Raw genomic sequence first — 20,201 nt, 5'->3', positions numbered from 1 at the left:
ATTGTGGGGTAGGGTGTGGGGTAACCCTGCCTTATGCTCTTGCCAACTGTTGTTTTATTGTGACCAGTCGTAAATTTCCAGCCTTTTAGTTGGAGGGTGCTTTAAAAAAAATACTAGTTTAAAGAAATAAAATAAAATACTACATTAAAACATTGCAGCTTTGAATTGGTTCGATAGGGAAACAGCATTTTATAATTTGTAAGCAGCTTGGAAGGGCCATCGCTCATGGAAGGGCATCTGATTTGCTTGCAGAAAGTCCTGCGTTCAAGTCCCAGCATCTCAAGGTAGGGAATGGGAAAGACCCTTGTCTGAAACCCCAGAGACAGAGGTTGCCAGTCAGTGTTGACAGTACTGAGCTAGATAGACCAGCGGCCTGACTCAGCATGGCAGCTTCTTGTGTTCCTTTGTATTTCCTGCATAACAGTGAAATCTGTACTTCACCCCAGGCAAGGAAGGCCTGTCATCTTCAACCCTCTTTACAGAATGATATACATAGGAAAACTCTATGGGGAAGAATGCTGTTTGCTACAGCATCTGCTCTGCATGCAGGAAGTTTCAGGTTCAGTCCCTGATGGCATCTCCAGGTGGGGCTGGGAGAGATCCCTGCCTGAAATGCTGGAGAGCCCCTGCCAGTCAGTGCAGAAAATGCTGAGCAAGATACAGAAATGGCAGGTCCCTAGAAACTTAAATTCCTATTTCAAGGAAGTTGCTGGATCCATAAGCAGCATTGCTCAGGAATTGTAAGAGAGAGAAAATCAGCCCAGATTTGAAATCAGCAGTTAAAATCAGCCCAGTTTTGAAATCAGCAGTTAAAATCAGCCCAGTTTTGAAATCAGCGGTTAAAATCAGCCCAGTTTTGAAATCAGCGGTTAAAATCAGCCCAGTTTTGAAAAGGTCAGCCTGCCACCTTGATTCAAGAGGGGATCCAATTTTATCAGACAAAAGCATTCTCCTCAAACTCAGGGACCATCATGCCAAATCCGGCAGCGATATCTGAAGGGGTGTCCAAAGTGAGCAAGCAAGGACATTTCCAAGATACATAGTTAGGGTTGCCATATTCCAAAAAGTAAAAATGCCCCCCCCCCAAAAAAAAGTGATTTTTCAATTGACTTCCCTAAGATACAGGACAAAGTGCCACCTTTCGGAAATCACCCCCCCCCCCCGCGCGCGCGCGCTCCGGACGTCAATTGCCGACTATGGCAGCAGTTTGACAAAGGAAGAGAAAGGGGGGAGGGGGAGGAATGGAAAAGTAACAAGATATGAGTGTAACCCAGTTTGCCAGTGGTAGGCTTCATTTCATTTGGGAACAAGTAAAGTGGGTGAGCCAAAGGCTTTGTGTGTGCCAAGGATCCACTGCCCCAATCCATCCAACACACGGGAGAGCTTTGACCTTAATTTAGAAAACATAAAGCCAAGTCCTGGGCAACTGGCAAAGAGCTGAGGGGAATCACATCAGGTTTGGGTTTTTTGGTCATTCAGTAGAAGTTAAGAATCTTTTTCTCCCTTGCTCTTTAGCACCACCTGCTGAAATTGGCCCCCAAACCGTCAGCTGGTTACCCAAACAATGAACTCAGCTGGTCTTTGTTCATTCGGCCTGTGGTCCATTTGGCAGGTGAGCTACAGCATCATTTTCTAAGTTCAATTTATATAGTTACTGATGATGGTTTTGCTTTGCCCATTTGCATTTCTTTGAGACCCGAGATTGCCCTGTGCTAGCCAAGGGCATATATATTCATAGATCTCTGCTTGCTCGTATGTGTATGTGATTTTTGCAATTAACATACAGGCATTGCACAGAGTGATTTTCCATGTGCCCCACACCTGGCAGATTAAGAGCCATCCAACATCAGCCAAGATCTCCCTCTTTTTTAAAATCCTCGATCCTACTTGCAGCAAGTCGCTGCTTTCTGCTTGCTTTGACTCAAGAGTCGGAAGGTAGTTTCTTGTAATCTAATGATCAAACTTTTGCTATGCTTTTAAGGTTTGTTATATATCCGACATGCCAACTGTCAAAAGAACACAGCGCACACATACACACTGACGGTGCCAAACTGGCAGGCATCCTCTCTCTTCATTTTCTGCCCTCCCCCTCCCCCCCCCACCCCGTCACCTCCATTTCAGCTTCTGATTACTCCTTTGTGCACATCAAGTTGCCCCTCTTGCAGCCCTCATTTTCCACAGCTCAGATTCGGCTTCTGCATGAACAAAGACATATTGCGGGGGGTGGGGTGGGGTGTTTCTGCAGTTGTTCTATTGCCTGCTTTTGCAATCTGCAGGGAAGAATTAAAGATAAGCCAGGACTGATGCAAAGGCTCTCACATCCATGCACTTCCTTACGCAGTACTGCAAAAAGGCCAGGGTGCATCTGAAGACAAATCTGGTGCCCCAAAACAAGCAGGGTCAGATTTAGGGGCAGGTGGTTCGGACAACTGCTGTGCCAAGGGAGAGGGGGTCCTGTCATGGGCCGATCTGCTCAGCTATCCGTTCAACTACTACTGCACCCAATAGCACAAAATGCTCATCTTGCAAAACCAGGAACAGTGGCTTGCATAGCTGACCTTGCACCAACTTTCACCTTCTTTTTTTATTTGAAGGAAAGTTTACATCATCAGTGCCATGACTCAACAAGTGCAATGGTATCACGGGCTGTCCCTCGAGTCCGCTAGATGACATCGCAAGGGATCGTTGCCTTAAGAGAGCAAGAAAAATTCTCAGGGATGACTCACACCCCGGGCATCACCTCTTTAATCTTCTACCCTCGGGCAGGAGATATAGAAGTATAATCAGCCATACCAACAGGCTAAGAAATAGCTTCTATCTATGGGCTGTTAGGCTGTTGAACGGAAAATAACATAGCGAAATTGACTTGTGAGGTGGTGTGTTGTTCGATAAGAGATTGAGTGGTGGGGTGTGTGTGGCTCATTTAATTTCATTGTACACAGGTTGTACAATAACAATAAAGGTATTATTATTATTATTATTATTATTATTATTATTATTATTATTAATGGGGGAGAGGGGCACCATTTGAACTAGGGCTGGCCCTGGGCACAAAACAATCGCCTGCATCAAAAGTAGGTGTGTGAGTGTGTGTGTGTCACAGAAAGAGAAAATAGCAACAGTGTACAGTCATACCTTGGGTTATGATAGCTGCGGGTTGCGTTTTTTCCGTGTTGCGAACGCGGCAAACCCGGAAGTGTTTACTTCCGGGTTTCGCTGCGCACGCATGCGCAGAAGCGTGATATTGTGCTTTCACGCATGTGCAATATCGCCGCTCGGGTTACGGACTTTTCGGGGTGCGAATAGCACCCTGGAACAGATCTGGTCCATAACCAGAGGTACCACTGTATGTGATTATACCCAGTACTTTTCAGGGGGTGCTCAGTGGTATGCAGTACAGTACCTCTTTTTTGTAGCTGTTAAAAAGTGTGACACTTACTGCAACAACTTCATGGCGAGTACCGGCACCTATTTTTCCAGGGGGGAAAGCACTAATTATACCCATATCAATAAGAGCTAGGACCCACCCCATTGTACTTTTGTGCAGTAACTCCAAATAATGATGCATGTCCTCTGCATATTTACTCCAGACTCAGAGTTATTCCAGTCACAGACGACTCTGGGGTTGCGGTGTTCATCTCGTTTTACAGGCCAAGGGAGCTGGCATTTGTCCACAGTTTTTCCGGGTCATGTGGCCAGCATGACTAAGCCGCTTCTGCCACAACGGAACACTGGAACCAGAGCAGCGCACGGAAACGCCGTTTACCTTCCCGCCGGAGCAGTACCTCTTTATCTACTTGCACTTTTGGGCGTGCTCTCGAACTGCTAGGAGCTCACCCCGCCATTGAGGGGATTCGAACTGCCGACCTTCTGATCAGCAAGCCCAAGGGGCTCAGTGGTTTAGACCAAAGCGCCACCTGCGCCTACTAATTAGCGCCACTAATGAGATGCTTCATTAAGTGTCTCCTTAAAGGCCACGTCCTATCCCACCATGGATCTAAAACTGGTTTCCATTATTACTGACTTTCACAAGGATTAAGAGAGAAACATTCCTCTTTCCCCAAGCGTTTTGGTGGCCGAAGGATACTGTTCCTGGCACCCATCACTGGATGGAAGAATATTTTTTAACTGTAACTGTCTTTAGGATGTTCTTCACAGTAACTGCTTTTGGAGTTTTGTTTTTTCAATAAATAAATAAATGCTTTAAAATGTTTTTAAATTGTGCATCTCTGTTTGCCACCCTGGGCTCCTCGGGGAGGATGGGCAGGATATAGACACAATCAACAAAGAAACAAACAACAGGTTATATCAAACCTTTTCAGGAGATGCATGATGCCCACCCGTTTGATGTGTCCTGCTACCCCTCCTCCTCCTCCAAATAAAACAGAGGCAGGTATCAAAAGCCTCAATTTATCCTGGGGCTCTTTCTTGCTTTCCACATGCTTCAGCCTAATCCATTTGTGCGAACAAATCTAAGATTTCAGAGTGTTAGAGGGTTGTTATTGAAGGATAATACGGTATATCTCAACAAGCCCTCTCTTTGACAACTGTGGCACCCAGAGGGCTTCGGTGCTACATTGTGCATATTTGCACTACAGATTGTAGGACTTCCGCAATGCTGTTGGGAGAAAATGACGGTCTGTGTACGGGAAGTAGTTGGGGTCTTTCAAGGCTCCTTTTAAAATTTAGCCCCAAGTGAAGCATGAACGAAGCACAGCAACACACTTTAGAGCAAGCCTGCCTGGCTGAATTAGTTATGTCTGCTTTCCTCCTGTTGTGCCTTCCCAATTATGCTAGCTGTGAACACGCATCCACCAAGTTTGCTCCTTCCTCATTATCTCGATCCACAGGGAATTCCTCGGTGTTCTCCCTTCCAAACTGCGTGGGTGTCTGCGAAGTATTTGCATACCGTAAATTACATTTCAAACACTCAACAACAAGGATGTCGTCTTGAGCTGGCTGCTGGAAGGAGAAAGCAATGAAAAGCCCATTAGGGAAGGGGCGGGGCAAGAGGGTTTTTTATTAACGTCCTGATTGTGCCATGTGCTTCACCAGCCCAAGCACTCTCATGGTAGCATGCAAGTGCTGTTATGATGGCATGTCGGGAGGCCTGTGGCACGATGCTCCAAGAGGTATGGAGGTGAACGTGTCAATTTCAGTTTCTCATTTTTCCAATCTTAAGTTCAAGTTCATCACACTTCCACATCAATTTGCAATTTTTTTATTTTTATGTCAGGCAAATCTGACAGCAGCTTGGTGCAAATGTCTCCAAATATACCCAACTTTACAAGCAATTTCTCCCCAAATGCACAATTCTGCAAAGCAATTTTACCCTAATTTGGTGTTGTTTTCACTCATGTGTGCATCTTTATTCACTCTGCCCCAGTATATGCATTTTTGTACACGTTACTTGGCTGGGGTGTGGTGGGGGGTAAAACAGCACCGGGGAAAATTAGGGAGAAGTGAAAAATGTGTAAGGTAGCCATTTCAATTCAGGTATGGTTCGAAAACTGCAAATTAGGTAGGTGTGCCTTCCGAGATGAATTTATCCTGCATCGCTCTGCTCCAACCACATTTGCCAAATGCACTACTGGAATACAGCTCAGCTTAAACCAAGACAATCCGAATCCATTTGGATCCCATCATGTGTCATGCATTTTTCGATCTTAGGAGCTTCGACATGGGTACAGGCTGCAGCAAGAACTTCTTTGGCCCCCAAATATAGGACACAACAGAACTTAAACCTCCTCTTTTGGTCCAGGAATAAGTGGACTCAGTTCTTGCAGAGCAAACAACTCAAAATTGCATATTTCTAAGGGCGACGGGGGCTTGGAACCCTTCTGCACCATTCAGTGGGATTTCATCAATTTCCAGTATACAAAACTCTCTTCCCCTACCAAGTTGCAAAATCTGGCTGCCATGATGTGTTTCTCTTTTATTTATTTTTCCTACATGACCTGCTATTTATTTGGAAAGTACAACCTCTGTAACACTCCTATGTTTTGTAACACTCCTAAGTTTTGTAACTCTCTGTTTTTGTTTGTTTGTAGATTTATTTTATGTTAACGAAGAACAGTAACAAAACAAAACAAAACGCCCATCCCAATTAAGTACAAGAGTTGATGATGATGAGAATAAATGATAATGATAATAATAATAATAATAATAAATTTATTTATTTATACCCCACCTTTTTCTAAAACAAATCAGCTAAAAACATAGGGTTGGGACCAACCATTAAAAAACAATTAAATATTAGACTACCTAAGGTTCAGCACTCCCTTCCATGCCCATCTCCTCTTCTGCAAGTACTCTAAAGGTGCTTTGCAAGACCCAAGGGGCTGCTGGGCAAATGCTGCAGAAAACTGTAGTGTAACAGGCAGTTTAGCCCAAAGCCCAGCCAGGGGAACTATTTAGGGAAGCTTTTGATTGTATTTTAATATTTTGTTGGAAGTCACTCAGAGTGGCTGGGCAGGGTATAAATATATTATTATTATTATTATTATTATTATTATTATTATTATTATTATTATGAGGTATCCAAGCCAAATAAAACATCGGTGAAAGCATATGAGGTGTTCGATTCCTCTTCTCCATTGTGTGCCTGCAGCACATCCAATTTGTCCCCCGGTTTCGCTCTACTGAGATGGACTCAATAAACAGGTCTCGATTCCATGCAAAACCCAAGCAGTGGCTCCCTTAGATTTAAGACTAAACTCAGGACACAGGTCAGATCAGCAATACTTCTTTATTTTGCAAACAACTTTATTTCTTGACTCAAAGTTTACGTTCTTATTACTCAAGTGGGAAAGATGGCAGACATTGAAAGACAAAGGAAATTCATTCCAAAGTGTGCAAAAAAAAAAAAAGAGTAATAATAATTCCTAGTGGAAACCACTGATGGAAAAGGAACACCAAAGGGGGGGGGGGTGTGAATCACAGATAATCAAGTACCAAGACAACTCAAAAGATCCGCCAGGAACCCAGTCGAGAGTGAGCTCCATGAAATCCCATGAAACCTAAAATTATTATTGATAATGATTATTGGTGCTGGGTGAAGACTCTGGATCAGGCGGCAAGAAATCAGTATGCGCTAACATCAGTCCTTTAAGACAAAATGCTGAAAATGGTTTATGAAGCTACCTGTGCTGGCCTCTCTCCTAACAATTGCCAAATTCTCATTCCCCACCCCCACCCCCACCCCCCACTTCCCTCTTTCGTAACACAAAAAACTGTCATCATCCAATGAAGCCAAAGATGGGGAGGCTTAGGGAAGAACGTCATGTGGTGCATAGTGAAATTTGCTACAAGATGCAGTGACAGCCTCCAACTCAGCCAGGGAAACCTCTGGGACAGATTTATTTTTGCGGGGGGAGGAATTGAAAGGCCTGGTGTACCAGCATAGCTCCAATAGTACAGCATAAAGGTAAAGGGACCCCTGACCATTAGGTCCAGTCGTGTCCAACTCTGGGGTTGCGGCGCTCATCTCGCGTTACTGGCGTACAGCTTCCGGGTCATGTGGCCAGCATGACAAAGCCGCTTCTGGCGAACCAGAGCAGCGCACGGAAACGGCGTTTACCTTCCCGCCAGACCGGTACCTATTTATCTACTTGCGCTTTTGACGTGCTTTCGAACTGCTAGGTGGGCAGGAGCAGGGACCGAGCAACGGGAGCTCACCCCATGGTGGGGATTTGAACCGCTGACCTTCTGATCAGCAAGCCCTAGGCTCTGTGGTTTAACCCACAGCGCCACCCGCGTCCCTTACAGCATCGGGATACTATACATTAACTGCACTTATTAAACTTCATTTCCTTTTTCTCTTCAGTGTCCCTTCTGTGTGGGGCTTTGCTTCCTCTGTCACATTAAGAATTATTATTTTTTTTAACTGGCTTTTCCCTTCCTGCACTTTCCTATTCTTTGATTAAATATTGCATCCTTTGTAACTTTCCTTCCTCCAGCCTCCCTTAGCTTGTGCAAAAGTTTTTTCCCCTTGTCCCTGAACTCCTCTTTCCCAGAATTGGGTATTGTTTTACTCAGTGAAGACACACGGTGACATGAACGAACAGGTCCAAGGATTCCAATGGGTCTATTCTGCAGCAAAACGTAGTTGAATGCCACATGCAGCGTTCTAAATTGATCTCCTAAACTTCAGGAAGGGGCTGTGGGTCAGTGGTAGAGCTCTTTATGCTGAAGAATCAAAAGGAAATAAGGAGAGCCCTGTTGGATCAGGCCAATGGCTGATCTAGTTCTGTTCCCAAAATGGCCAGCTAAACTTCACTTCAATCGATGGCATCTCTGGAGGGACTCCAGTCTCAAAACTCTGTGAAGAGTCCTTCCCAGTCAGTGTAGAAAATACCGCGCTAGCTATTGGGCACATTTTCAAGTTCTCAAGAAGCCATGAAATTGTTTTAAGGCTTGAAATCTGCTGGGAAGTCAGATTTTAGCAGCGGATTGTGGCTGTAGTGGTTAGAGTGTTGGGCTAAGGACCTGGGAGACCAGGGTTCACATCCCCACTTGGCCATGAAGCTCATTGGCTAGTCACTGCCTGTCAGCCTAACCTACCGCACAAGGTCGTTGAGTGGATTAAATAAGAAGTGGGGAGAACCGTGTAGGGCCACCTTGTGCTCCTTGGAGAAAAAGGTGGGGTATAAACACAATTCTTTATTATTATTATTATTATTATTATTATTATTATTATTATTATTATTATTATTAACGGTGCCACAAAATTATATACAGAGATTCCAGATGTGTGGTGCTCGCAATTTCTTTAAACAAAAAACAACCACATCCTTCAGAGCTATACTTAACAAACTGCCGTTCCATGCTATGCAAAAATACATTTAAAAAAATTATCCATGTCTTTAAGGTAAGAGTCATAAGAATTGGAAAGGATCACAACGGTCATTTAATCCAACCCCCTGCAATACAGGAATCTTTAGCCCTACGTGGTGCTTGAACCAACAGCCCCGAGATTAAGAATCTCACGCTCTACCAGCTAAACTATTCCAGAGCCATGTCTGGAAGCTTCTCTATTATGTGACTTCAAAGGAGATGGATGTGTGCCAACATCCGATTTATACCACTAAACTTATTTTACAGCTGAGTCTATGGTATGCTGACAATAGGACAAAAGGCCATTACAGTTCTTGGCACCCCTTGCTAGCGTCTGGTTTGAAACAAGACTCCATTTACAATGCATCATCTCTGCAACGCATCTCCAATATATGTGACTGGGGTTCAGGGTTCCTCGGTAGTAAAGTCAGTCTGGAAACTCCAACCCTGTGAAGACCACTCATCTAGTGTAAGAATCACAGAACTGCCGAGTTCGAAGGGATCCAAAGGCTCACCCAAGTCCAACAATGTAATCATTATAGATAACCAACGAGAGGTGAGTTTCAAACACAGCACACAAACGAGTCACAAGATACCTCTGACCTCCTTCATGCTACTGCTGAGTTTACTTGAAAAGGGAAGGACATTTGTATGTAAACAAGGGCAAACCTTCTACGCTTACTGAAATGTAACCATTAGGTGTTTCTTCATAGAAGGAGAAAAGGTCAAAAAAAGCAAAAATCAGAGGGGGAAAGCCCACCATTGTCAGCGAAATAATAATCAGTTACAGAGAAGGCTTGGTGGGAATTGTGGGGAGAGTTGCATATGCAGAATTTGGGAATGTGTGACCCACGTCAGCACAACAGGGCTGTGGACTGTTGCAATCCCCCATCCTAGGCTGCTGAAAGGAGCTTTGGTAGAGCAGGTGGTTAAAAACACCACATTGCCCCTTATGCTAGTTTTTAGAACCATAGTTCAATACTTAGTGGGTGGTGAGAGCCTCTGTCTAATGGTAGAGCCGGCCTGTACTTCTGCTTCATAATCCATGCAATCTGGGTGCTCAGCATGGATGCTTGCATATGTGGCAGCCCAAATTGCACTATTTATTCCCCATGATAGGGGGGAAATAGAAGAACGAGGAGGAACAGTCACTTGATGCAGGATGTTGCATGTGTGGGCACCCCCCCCCCGCCCCATGGAGCACTTGTACCACGCATTAAAATTAGATCAGGAGTGGGGAACTGTTTTCAGCCTGGAAGAAGTGGGCAGAGCAATGAATGCAGAGTCCACCTCTAGATTTTAGGCTACCTTCCTGAATCCTTCCACGCACACCCGTCTCTATCCTCCATCCAAGCAAGGAGGTGCCATGAACAGAGCTAAGGACACATTCAAGCCAGGTAAAAACACTCAAGGAGGGTGCAGAGTAGGGCCCGTAGGGGTGTGGCTGACTAGGAGGCCTGCAGAGAATCTTGATGACCGGATAGAGAGGTCCAGAGGGCAGCAACTGGCCCCTGGCTTAGACATAAGGTAGGACAGAAAACAGGCCTGGTCCTCCAGTACACGGGATGCTTTGGAAATGTCCGAACTGCAGCAAAGGTCAAACAGGGCCACGCAACATCGGCAAGGAGAGGAAACTTTTGAGCAGGCACACATCTGGGCTTGCACCCTGTCGGCCACAGGGAAGCTGTATTTTAGCAGCCTTTGTGCGGGGCACCTAATTCTTAAGTAATCCCTTCTTCCTACTTTTTTTTTTTAATGATGGAATCCACATTGTAACTCACACAAATCCAAGACAAGGAGAACCAGATATTTGGCTTTGGAACCAAAGTTGTATAGCTATGCTAAGTCTGCAACTCTTACGGCAGCCCCCAATGCTCTTGTCCCATTAGTTCAAGGGTTTACAGTTGCACATGGGGATTCCAACCCCCCCCCACCACCACCACATGCAATGCACCCTCCTCAAATCTGCCCCAGAGGGTTGGGAGGGGAAACCCAGATTTGGCAGGCACATTTAGGGAAGTTTCATTGTGCAAACGTAAACCCTTGAACTGATGGAATGGGTTGCTTATCGTTGCATTGGATGCAATCCCCACTTGTTGGCAGTGATCCAAGCAGGTGGCAAGTGGCCCCCAAATTCCCATGCCCATTGAATGTAAACACACACACACACACACACACACACACACACACAACACGGGAGGGTTTAACCCTGACCCAGAAGTTTCTCAAGTGCATATGGAGGCACAGTGTCTACATGGAGCAGGCAGCTCTTCTTGCAGAAAGTGGTCTATCATGAGTGAATGGGGAATCCTCATCATGCAAGAGCTGTTACCTCTGCACTGGGGTGCACTCAGGGCTTCATCATCTTCACTTGCATTAAAAACACACACAAACAGAAAAGTTAACCAGTGTATGAACCTTTGTGCGCCTATATATGTATCTTTTTTTTTTGCTTCCGTGAATGTGTACTAAGTGCTTTGCAGAAACTATTTTAGCCCTCAGTTTTACAAATCAACAAGTCTCACACTCTACCCCCCTCCCCCCTTTTTTGTTTTGTTTTCTCCTAAAGAATGGGAAAGTATTGAAAGATAAAAATGTTTTTTCTTTTTCTTTTCTTTTACTATGGCAATAATACCTGATTCAATTACAAGACACATAAGGGGTTGGAGGGAAGAAACGACTATTTTGCAAAAGATTAAAGTGGCACATCTCCTCACACAATAAGTGTGCAACATGACTGAGAATTCCGGAACTCTGACCAAAAGCAGATTTCCTAATAAATTAATAAAACAGAACAAAAAAAAATCTCATATAAAACAAGATCCAAATATTTTTAAGCCAATGTTAAAACCTTCAGGAATGTTTCTCTCTCTTCATAGATATATATATATATTTATTTTCCTGATTTTATTAAAATAAAATTTTCTCTTAGGAAAAAAAGAAAGAAGCTAGTTTGGACTCTGATCCTGAGAGAAGTGGTTTTGCTAGTTGCTAGCCTTGTGGAGTTGGGTAAGGATTTCATGCAAGACCTCTGGAAATGAAGAGAGGTTTGTAGCAGCAGCATTTGAGGGGCAGGGGTGTGCCCTAAGATAGCTAATGAGCACGACATCGTTGTTGCCCCACCTTACCCACTTTGGCTGCATAACCACCATATAACGAAGGTCACAAAGGAACCTCTCAGCAGTCCTTCCTTGCCCCCACATCTTTCATCCAAACTAGAAACAGGGCTCTGAAAACAGCCCTGTTCGTCCCCCTTCCCTGGTAATGTGCAGTGATGGAAACACATAACATTGCAGGGTTCCCCAATTACGCTCTGGGTGGCCAAGCGTTGGAAACGGTCAGAAACTGTGTCAAGGAGCAGGTGGGCTTTCAGAAACTATCCGGTGGGGCGGTAGCAGTTCTGTGGTCCCCCAAAAGATCCGAGACAGCAAATCAGGGAACAGAAGCAGGAGAGTAGGCCAGGAAATGTCTCCTCACAGGAGCCTGCTGGATCAGGCCTGTGACTCAGGCCTGTGACTCATCTAAACCAGCACCCTGCCCTTGTAGTGGCCAACCAGATGACTATGAGAGACCAGCAAGCAGGACCTGAGCACAAGAGTGCTCTCCCTTCCTGTGGCTTCTAGCAACTGGCCTTCAGAAGCGTTCCTACCTCTGGCAACCAAGTTGTTCAGGCTGGGGAACAAGCTCTGAAGCCGACGAACAGCCCATGCGATGTGCGTGATGACAGAAGAAGAAGAAGAAGAAGAAGAGGAGGAGGAGGAGGAGGAGGAGGAGGAGGAGGAGGAGGAGGAGGAGGAGGAGTAGTTTGGATTTGATATCCCGCTTTATCACTACCCGAAGGCTAACATTCTCCTTTCCCTTCCTCCCCCACAACTAACACTCTGTGAGGTGAGTGGGGCTGAGAGACTTCAAATAAGTGTGACTAGCCCAAGGTCACCCAGCAGCTGCATGTGGAGGAGCGGGGACGCAAACCCAGTTCACCAGATTACGAGTCTACCACTCTTAACCACTACACCACACTGGCTTGAGGCTAACTCAAGAGGCTACTGCAGCCCAGGTGGCTCCAGTGAACCACTGAGTTGTGTATGGGAAAGAGTGGCAGTGGTGAGGAAAGTGCCATGCTGCAGCCTGAGTGCTGGGACTCCCCACTTTGTGATCTGCCCCCTTTCCCAGCGCAGTGGGGGCCAGTGATATGGGGAAAGGGATGGTTAGAGGTCACACTCCTTTCCAATATTACACATTATGAGGGGGAGCTGATTACGGTGCTTCCATGTCGGTGGCAGCCAAACTTTTGCCATTCTTCACAACCAACTCTATGCTATCATGTCAAAGCTGGAAGGAGCATCAAGCGGTTTCTCTCTGACTACGCACCACTTCTCAGAGGATCAGAGTCAAAGTCAACAAGGACGGGGGGGGGGGGGTTTGAGAGAATTATCTCACAGACTTAAAAGCATGCCCAGCAAGCACAGCCTTGTAAGACTAAATTAAAGGTTGGAAATGGGAGGGAAACAAAGAGACAGAAATTGTTACTAAATCAACCTGGTTTGAAAGTTCACAGCTGTGTACTACAAAGTGTAATAATTATTTCTTCTTCTTTTTTTCCGGCCATACAAAAATAACATATTGCAACTCAAAAGTGCAGATATATATATAGATATATATATATGTACTGTATATTGTTTTAAAATAAACAGTTGACTGTGTTTTTTTCTCCTTTTTTATCAAATAAAATATTTACACCATTTTGGTTTCCAGAGTCGGAAACGCTCTTCATGCTATCACCATGGGGACATCGTCTGAAAAGCCTGTGATCATCGGCGCTTCGTCGTCCTCGTCTCCTGGGAATGAAACACATCCGTTTCAGAAAGAAATCAGAGAACTGGGAGATTACACCAAAGGCTGCCCAGGCTAACACTTGGTCAATGTGAGGAATCCTCTGCTTCAGGATCCCAGGAGAGCTGGCCAACATGGTCCTTTACTTTCCGAACCTGCCTGTTCAACAGTTGTACCAACAGGAAATTCCTCCTAATGTTTAATCCAACATTTCCCATTGCAGATGTTTTGGTCTCTCTGGGCTGTATCCAACGTTCTCCGACCACCGGCATGAGAACTCTAGTGCAATTTGTTAGTTGCTTTATCTTGCCCAAGGCAATCCATAGCAACTTACAACCAATATTGTTTATTATTCATTATTAATATTTATCAAATTTCTACACTGCCCTTCATCTGAGGATCACAGAGCAGCTTAGAATATAAAAACACAAAAATACTTTTTAAAAAAAATTGATTTCCGAAGGCACTCTTCCGTTCTGCCACCACTTTCCATTCTTGGTAACATGGTTGTAGTAGTAGAGTCCTTTAAGTTCCTGGGCTCTATAATTTCTTATAACTTAAATTGCTCAAGCAACTTCAATAGTATTATTAAAAAGGTCGACCAGAAGCTGTATTTCCTGCGTCAACTTAGGAAATTTAAATTGTCCCAGGAAGTATTGATCCAATTCTACAGAGGCATCATTGAAACTGTTCTCTGTAATTCTATAATAGCTTGGTACAGTACAGCCTCCAAGAGAGACAAAAAAGGCTCCAACGAGCTGTAAGAATTGGAGAAAAAGTAACTGGTGTTAGCTTGCCTTCAATAGAGACAATTTATGCTACCCGAGTTAGGAAGAGAGCAGAGAGAATTGTAGCAGATCCTTTACATCCCGGTCATCATCTGCTTGATTTACTTCCATCTGGACGTCGCTACAGGACTTCATATACAAAATCGGCCAGGCACAAGAATAGTTTTTTCCCTTGTGCCATTAAATTGTTAAATTCGTAGTTGTATAACTGAAGGGGGGGTAAATTATGGGTGGGGTTTCCTTGCTTCTTTGTATTGTGAGAGGAACAGTGTCTGTATGTTTACATTGCAATGTAGCTGAAACAAATTCCAAGTATGTTGAAAAATGTACTTGGCCAATAATAAATTATTCCTATTCCTATTCCTATTCCTATTCCTATTCCTACTTGACATAATAACAAAAATAATACTTCCCCAACAGTTTAAAAGACCATAGATGGTTTAAGTCCTGGGGTGAAATGGAATGTTTTTGCTTTCCATGGCACCTTAAGATATATAATGAAGGTGTCAGGCGAGCCTCCCTGGGGAGAGCATGGCAGAAGCTGGAAGCCAATGCAGGTAAGGCCTGATTTTGTGCTGCCACCATCCAGACTTTTTGTGGAGGAGGCACATGAAGGAGGGCCTCAGATGATGATTGCTGGGTCTGGGTTGGTTCATATGGGGAGAGGTGGTCCTTGAGGACCCCTCTCAAACTGTAAATGCTACAATGGAGATATACACAAAGGCTAATTACCAAAACACCCTCAACCTCTGTAGCTTAATGCAACTGTTGCCCTCATGAGATTCCACCCATTTAAGTCCTCCCGTCCAAGGCTTAGGAAAACGGCCTCACCCACCTAAATCATCGCCTGATGAGAATATTGCTGAACCTAGTCGGGAGCTGTAGTGGCTGTTTGCGAAGGCCGTGAAGCTATTCTGAAGTCTTCTGTGCCTCATGTACAAGGCAACGAACCCTATGCCCACCGTCACTAGCAAGAGGAATAACAACGGCACCACAATGGCAGCCACGTCTGTAGGCTTGCTCATGGTGGATGCAGCAGGATCCCTGCCTGCAGAAGGAGAAACAAAGAATACAATTCATTGTTTTGGCTACCCAACACAAATACGAACATCACACGTCTGTTCCCTGGGCATCTCACAAAGATAAACTGCTATAATACAGTATTAGTAGACAGAATTCTAACAACAGTATTAGGACATAGATTTCCAGTGAGATTAAGAAAATATCAGATTTGAAAATCCTGGGGAACTGATTTGTAAGGCTTTGTGAAATGCATCAATGGAGTTTTAAGTACTCGGCTGGAATGAAAGCCATTGTTTGCAACCTGCATTTCATTTGTTTACACCAAAATGTGAATCGAGACTTCGTATTTTCCCAGAATGATGCAGAAGCTGCTTGATTTAATATTTGCATTCCACTTTTCCAACAAATGTTGAGCTAACTGCAATAAAGTCATACTATGCTGCTATAAAGTTCCACAGACTGCTATGATTATGAAAAGTTGGAAGGCTAAAACCCTGGCAGGGCCAGTTGACGGCAGGTGTCCTTCTAGCCTGATAATCATTTGGCTGGAAGCAGTGATGTGGTGGTTCTGGGTTAAGTACCTGTTACTATTTTGACAGCAGGGTCTGTCTCTGAAGCATCCCAGAACCACCCAATTAACATGCAAGGAGGTGATTCAGTCACTGAGGAACGGCTCCTAGGGTCACTCTTGAGAAGGCATATGGGAAGACCACCAAGGAGGAATTGTTCCATATGCTCCAAAGCTAAACAATTAGGGACCCTGAAAACTCAAGGTGGTTCAGTTTCAAGAGAATAGGGTGCAAGCCCTGTTACGTACATTGGCAGCTCACAGAAAGCACAACTTAAGTCGCTCCAAAAGAAGACACTGAAGTACTTGAGATAATTTGCCCATAAACATGCACAAAAAAATGAGAGATCTAGCTGAAGGGCAACACATGGGGATCTGCATTGATCGCCGCAACATTCCAGGCTTCCAAACGTTAACACGGTGAGTGCTGAAAAGAAACTACACAGAAGCAGAAGCGAATCAGAGGAGGAAATCTTTTCCTTACCGCTTCCCACTTCGTTGTAAAGTAGAGTCGCAGGCTCCCCGCAGACCTGCCCGCTGTAGAGACACCTTGCTTGCACCGTGAAGGAGTAATTATGTCCCATCTTCAGATTGGAGACTTTGAAGACATTCTCCGTGGTATTGCCCAGGTACGCCGTGTTATTTGTCACGCTGTCGAACATATGTATTTCATACCCCTGAAATTAAGCACAAAACACACAAAAAGCAAGGTAATTTGGTTCTGGACTGAAATATTGGGTTGTGTCCAAATCAGTTTCACCCAGAGCAGGTCCGCTGAAATGAATGGACCTAAGTCCACTCTGTGAGGAGTGGACTTAGTGAGGAGGAGTGAGTGAGTGAGTAGGAGTTAGTGAGTGAGGAGGAATTAAAGAACCTTTTAATGAGGGGGAAAGAGGAGAGTGCAAAATATGGTCTGAAGCTCAACATCAAAAAAACTAAGATTATGGCCACTGGTCCCATCACCTCCTGGCAAATAGAAGGGGAAGAAATGGAGGCAGTGAGAGATTTCACTTTCTTGGGTTCCATGATCACTGCAGATGGTGACAGCAGTCACGAAATTAGAAGACGCCTGCTTCTTCGGAGAAAAGCAATGACAAACCTAGACAGCATCTTAAAAAGCAAAGACATCACCCTGCCGACAAAGGTCCGTATAGTTAAAGCTATGGTTTTCCCAGTAGTAATGTACGGAAGTGAGAGCTGGACCATAAAGAAGGCTGATCGCCGAAGAATTGATGCTTTTGAATTATGGTGCTGGAGGAGACTCTTGAGAGTCCCATGGACTGCAAGAAGATCAAACCTATCCATTCTTAAAGAAATCAGCCCTGAGTACTCACTAGAAGGACAGATCCTGAAGTTGAGGCTCCAGTACTTTGGCCACCTCATGAGAAGGGAAGACTCCCTAGAAAAGACCCTGATGTTGGGAAAGATGGAGGGCACAAGGAGAAGGGGACGACAGAGGATGAGATGGTTGGACAGTGTTCTCGAAGCTACTAACATGAGTTTGGCCAAACTGCGAGAGGCAGTGAAGGATAGGCGTGCCTGGCGTGCTCTGGTCCATGGGGTCACGAAGAGTCGGACACGACTGAACGACTGAACAACAACAAAGTCCACTCTGTCTTCCCAATGCTGAATGTCGCTGCCAGTTACTGGGAGGGGAGAGGGGCATGGCAGCGGAGAGCCTGGTGTGGGTGCGGCTGGGGTGGTTCTGTTGCTCTGCCTGCGCAACACTGAGCTCCCTGCTGCCTTCCCCTCTTGGGAACTGGCAGTAATGCACAGGACAGGGTAAGCAGCAATGCAGACACAACCTGGGCTACCCTACCGCCAGCTAACTGCTCTAATTGAAGGACTGTCGCTACTGCAATAGAAAAACACAGGCTAAAGCTTGCTGGTGCATTTTAGTCAGGAAAAACACCCAGAGCTGCTGTGTTGCAGCAGTCAAAAAAGGAACAGAGGGGCAAGGCAGCTCATCCATCCCCTTGAAGCCAATAGCTTCAAGTTTCCTTGGATGGTGATGAACAAATTCTCATGGAGGATACAGATATCAGTGGCTACTAGCCAAGGTGGCTATAATCTGGCTCCATAGTTGGAGGCAGTCATGCTTCTGAATACCAGTTGCTGGAAGCCACAGGAGGGGAAGAGGGCTCTTGTGCTCAGGTCCTGCTTGCAGGTTCCCCACAGGTTGGCCACTGCAAGAACAGAATGCTGGACTAGATGGGCCCTTGACCTGATACTGGACACAGGGAGGAGAAATCAACTGCCAGTTCCCTTGCTAGAGCCTTAGCATGTTCTGGAATTGGTGTGGGGAAAACACCTTTTTGTATTTTCTCACAGGCTATGCAATCTTCTGTCCATTTTTTAAAAATGCTGCTTTGTGCTCATCTCAATTTTGCTGTTTGCTGCTATACTGCTTTCACACGGCGAATGTCTTTACTTTTATCATTTTGTGGTTTTTTAGCTTTTGCTTGGCTTGCAGAAGGGCAAGGTGTCAATCAAATCACGAAAGAATGAGTGGTTTTAAAAAAGCATGGCACTCCAAGTGTGGTTATAACTGCTAGCATGTAGAGGTTTTTCTTTTTGCAGATAATTTTTTATTGATTTGAAATAAACCACATACATAGATATAACATAACACAAAAATTTCCCAACTAATCGACTTCCCTTCTTCCTTCTTATGTCTTCTTTACATCATTCTTATATTCCGCACAATTGATTCATTTCATCACCTTCTAAACTCATTTTTCTCTAACATTTTAACAAAAATATTGTCTGTCATTTTGATTTTATTCATTATAACATAACTGCTCTTTCACCCTATGAGATCTACGTCATTCTTTTACGATTTACACACCTTGTCTAAATATTCTCTAAACCTTCTCCATTCGTTACTAAATGTTTCATCTCCCTGTTGCTAGCATGTAGAGTTAATATGCAGCAGCGGAAGTTAGCTTAGTTAAGTGAATCCTTGCTTGGAGCACACCCTCAGTTGAAAGGTATTCAAACTGAGACATGGTGTAAAATAATAAAGCTTCTGTTTAATAAAGGAAGCACATTATTGATATGAAAGAGTTCTGCAGTGCTAGCTATCTAAGTTGGAGAAGCAAAGAAGCTGTGCTTGCCCCTTTGTTCTCAGAAGATACACTGATACACCCAAGATGACCTCTTGCCTCCAGGCCCAGAGAAAATGTGTGAGGAAGAGCAGGAAGCTGTAAGCAGGATGCAACCTAAGACTTATCAGTCCAAACATCAAAGAGATGGAGAGAAGTCAGCATAGAGGGAAAAGGTGCAGGGACAGTCTGGAAAGCTGCAGGTGCCTTCCTCCGTCTCAGGCCATGGAAACCTCTCTCAGGAAGCTGAGCAGCAGCTCCCAAACTTCCAATAGTAACTTACCCGGCTTTCACTAAAATGACTTTCTTTTAAGGCTAAACTCTTCCAAAACAACAAGATGTGGTCGTTTTCTGCTATAATCTTTAAGGCATCCGGTGCAGCCAGGGAAACTGCAAAGGAAGAAGGGAAACATTTAGGTAAGTAGCAATCTGTCCACCGGTCTCGCTCAGTTCTTTGAAATGCCTATCGATAGAGAATGCAATATGCACTGGATTCCAATGCGTGTCTACTCAGAGCCAAGCCCTATTGAGTTCAATGGGGCTTAAACACCCAGGTTTTGCTTTGCTTTATGATTTATTGAAAAATTTAAAAAGCACACAATTACAAGTGCACAGAGTAAGACACACCCAGGTTTGTGACAACAGGAATGCAGGCTTTGGCTGGGGAGGGAAACAAGGAAGTACAAACTCAGCACGGTCCTCTTATTCCACTACTTTTTCTCGGACATTCCTTACCTGTGCTAAGTTTCAAACTGGCCTCTTTGCTCATGTTTCCCAGCTGGACGATGATATGGTACTTGCCACCGGGTTCCAGCTTCTTGATGGTATACTCCACGGTGCTGTTGCGAGTTTTCACCTTGTAGATCCGGTCTGTTTTCTTTATTAAATCTTTCACTGCTACAGCATACAACTGTGAAGGGAGCAGAATGGTGAGTTGCTCCTTCTCCCACAACACCCCAGTTCTCTTGTTAAGGGCCTGAGATGCTAAAGGCCAGCTGAAGCATCAAGAGGATCTGGCCTTTGCTTAAGGAGAACTGCACAGCTAGCCTA

The 20,201-nt window shown here is 44.7% G+C and overlaps 1 protein-coding gene across 2 annotated transcripts in view; it reads right to left on the bottom strand.

The window, feature by feature from the left end:
- Nucleotides 1-13,434: 13,434 nt before the first annotated feature.
- Nucleotides 13,435-20,201, bottom strand: part of SORL1 (sortilin related receptor 1) — a 117,319-nt gene continuing 110,552 nt past the window's right edge. For both annotated transcript variants that reach the window (XM_033171434.1, XM_033171433.1), the window contains exons 44-48: nt 19,887-20,061; nt 19,435-19,541; nt 16,532-16,724; nt 15,292-15,504; nt 13,435-13,673 (exon numbers count right to left, since the gene is read on the bottom strand). In XM_033171434.1, the coding sequence (XP_033027325.1) occupies nt 13,606-13,673; nt 15,292-15,504; nt 16,532-16,724; nt 19,435-19,541; nt 19,887-20,061 (756 nt within the window). In that variant the 3' untranslated portion in view covers nt 13,435-13,605. The remainder of the gene's footprint in view (nt 13,674-15,291; nt 15,505-16,531; nt 16,725-19,434; nt 19,542-19,886; nt 20,062-20,201) is intronic.

Source organism: Lacerta agilis, chromosome 15, assembly GCF_009819535.1.
Source record: "Lacerta agilis isolate rLacAgi1 chromosome 15, rLacAgi1.pri, whole genome shotgun sequence".
Classification (NCBI taxonomy): domain Eukaryota; kingdom Metazoa; phylum Chordata; class Lepidosauria; order Squamata; family Lacertidae; genus Lacerta; species Lacerta agilis.
Note: the sequence above shows the minus strand (reverse complement) of the source record. Positions and strands in the feature narration are given on the sequence as shown.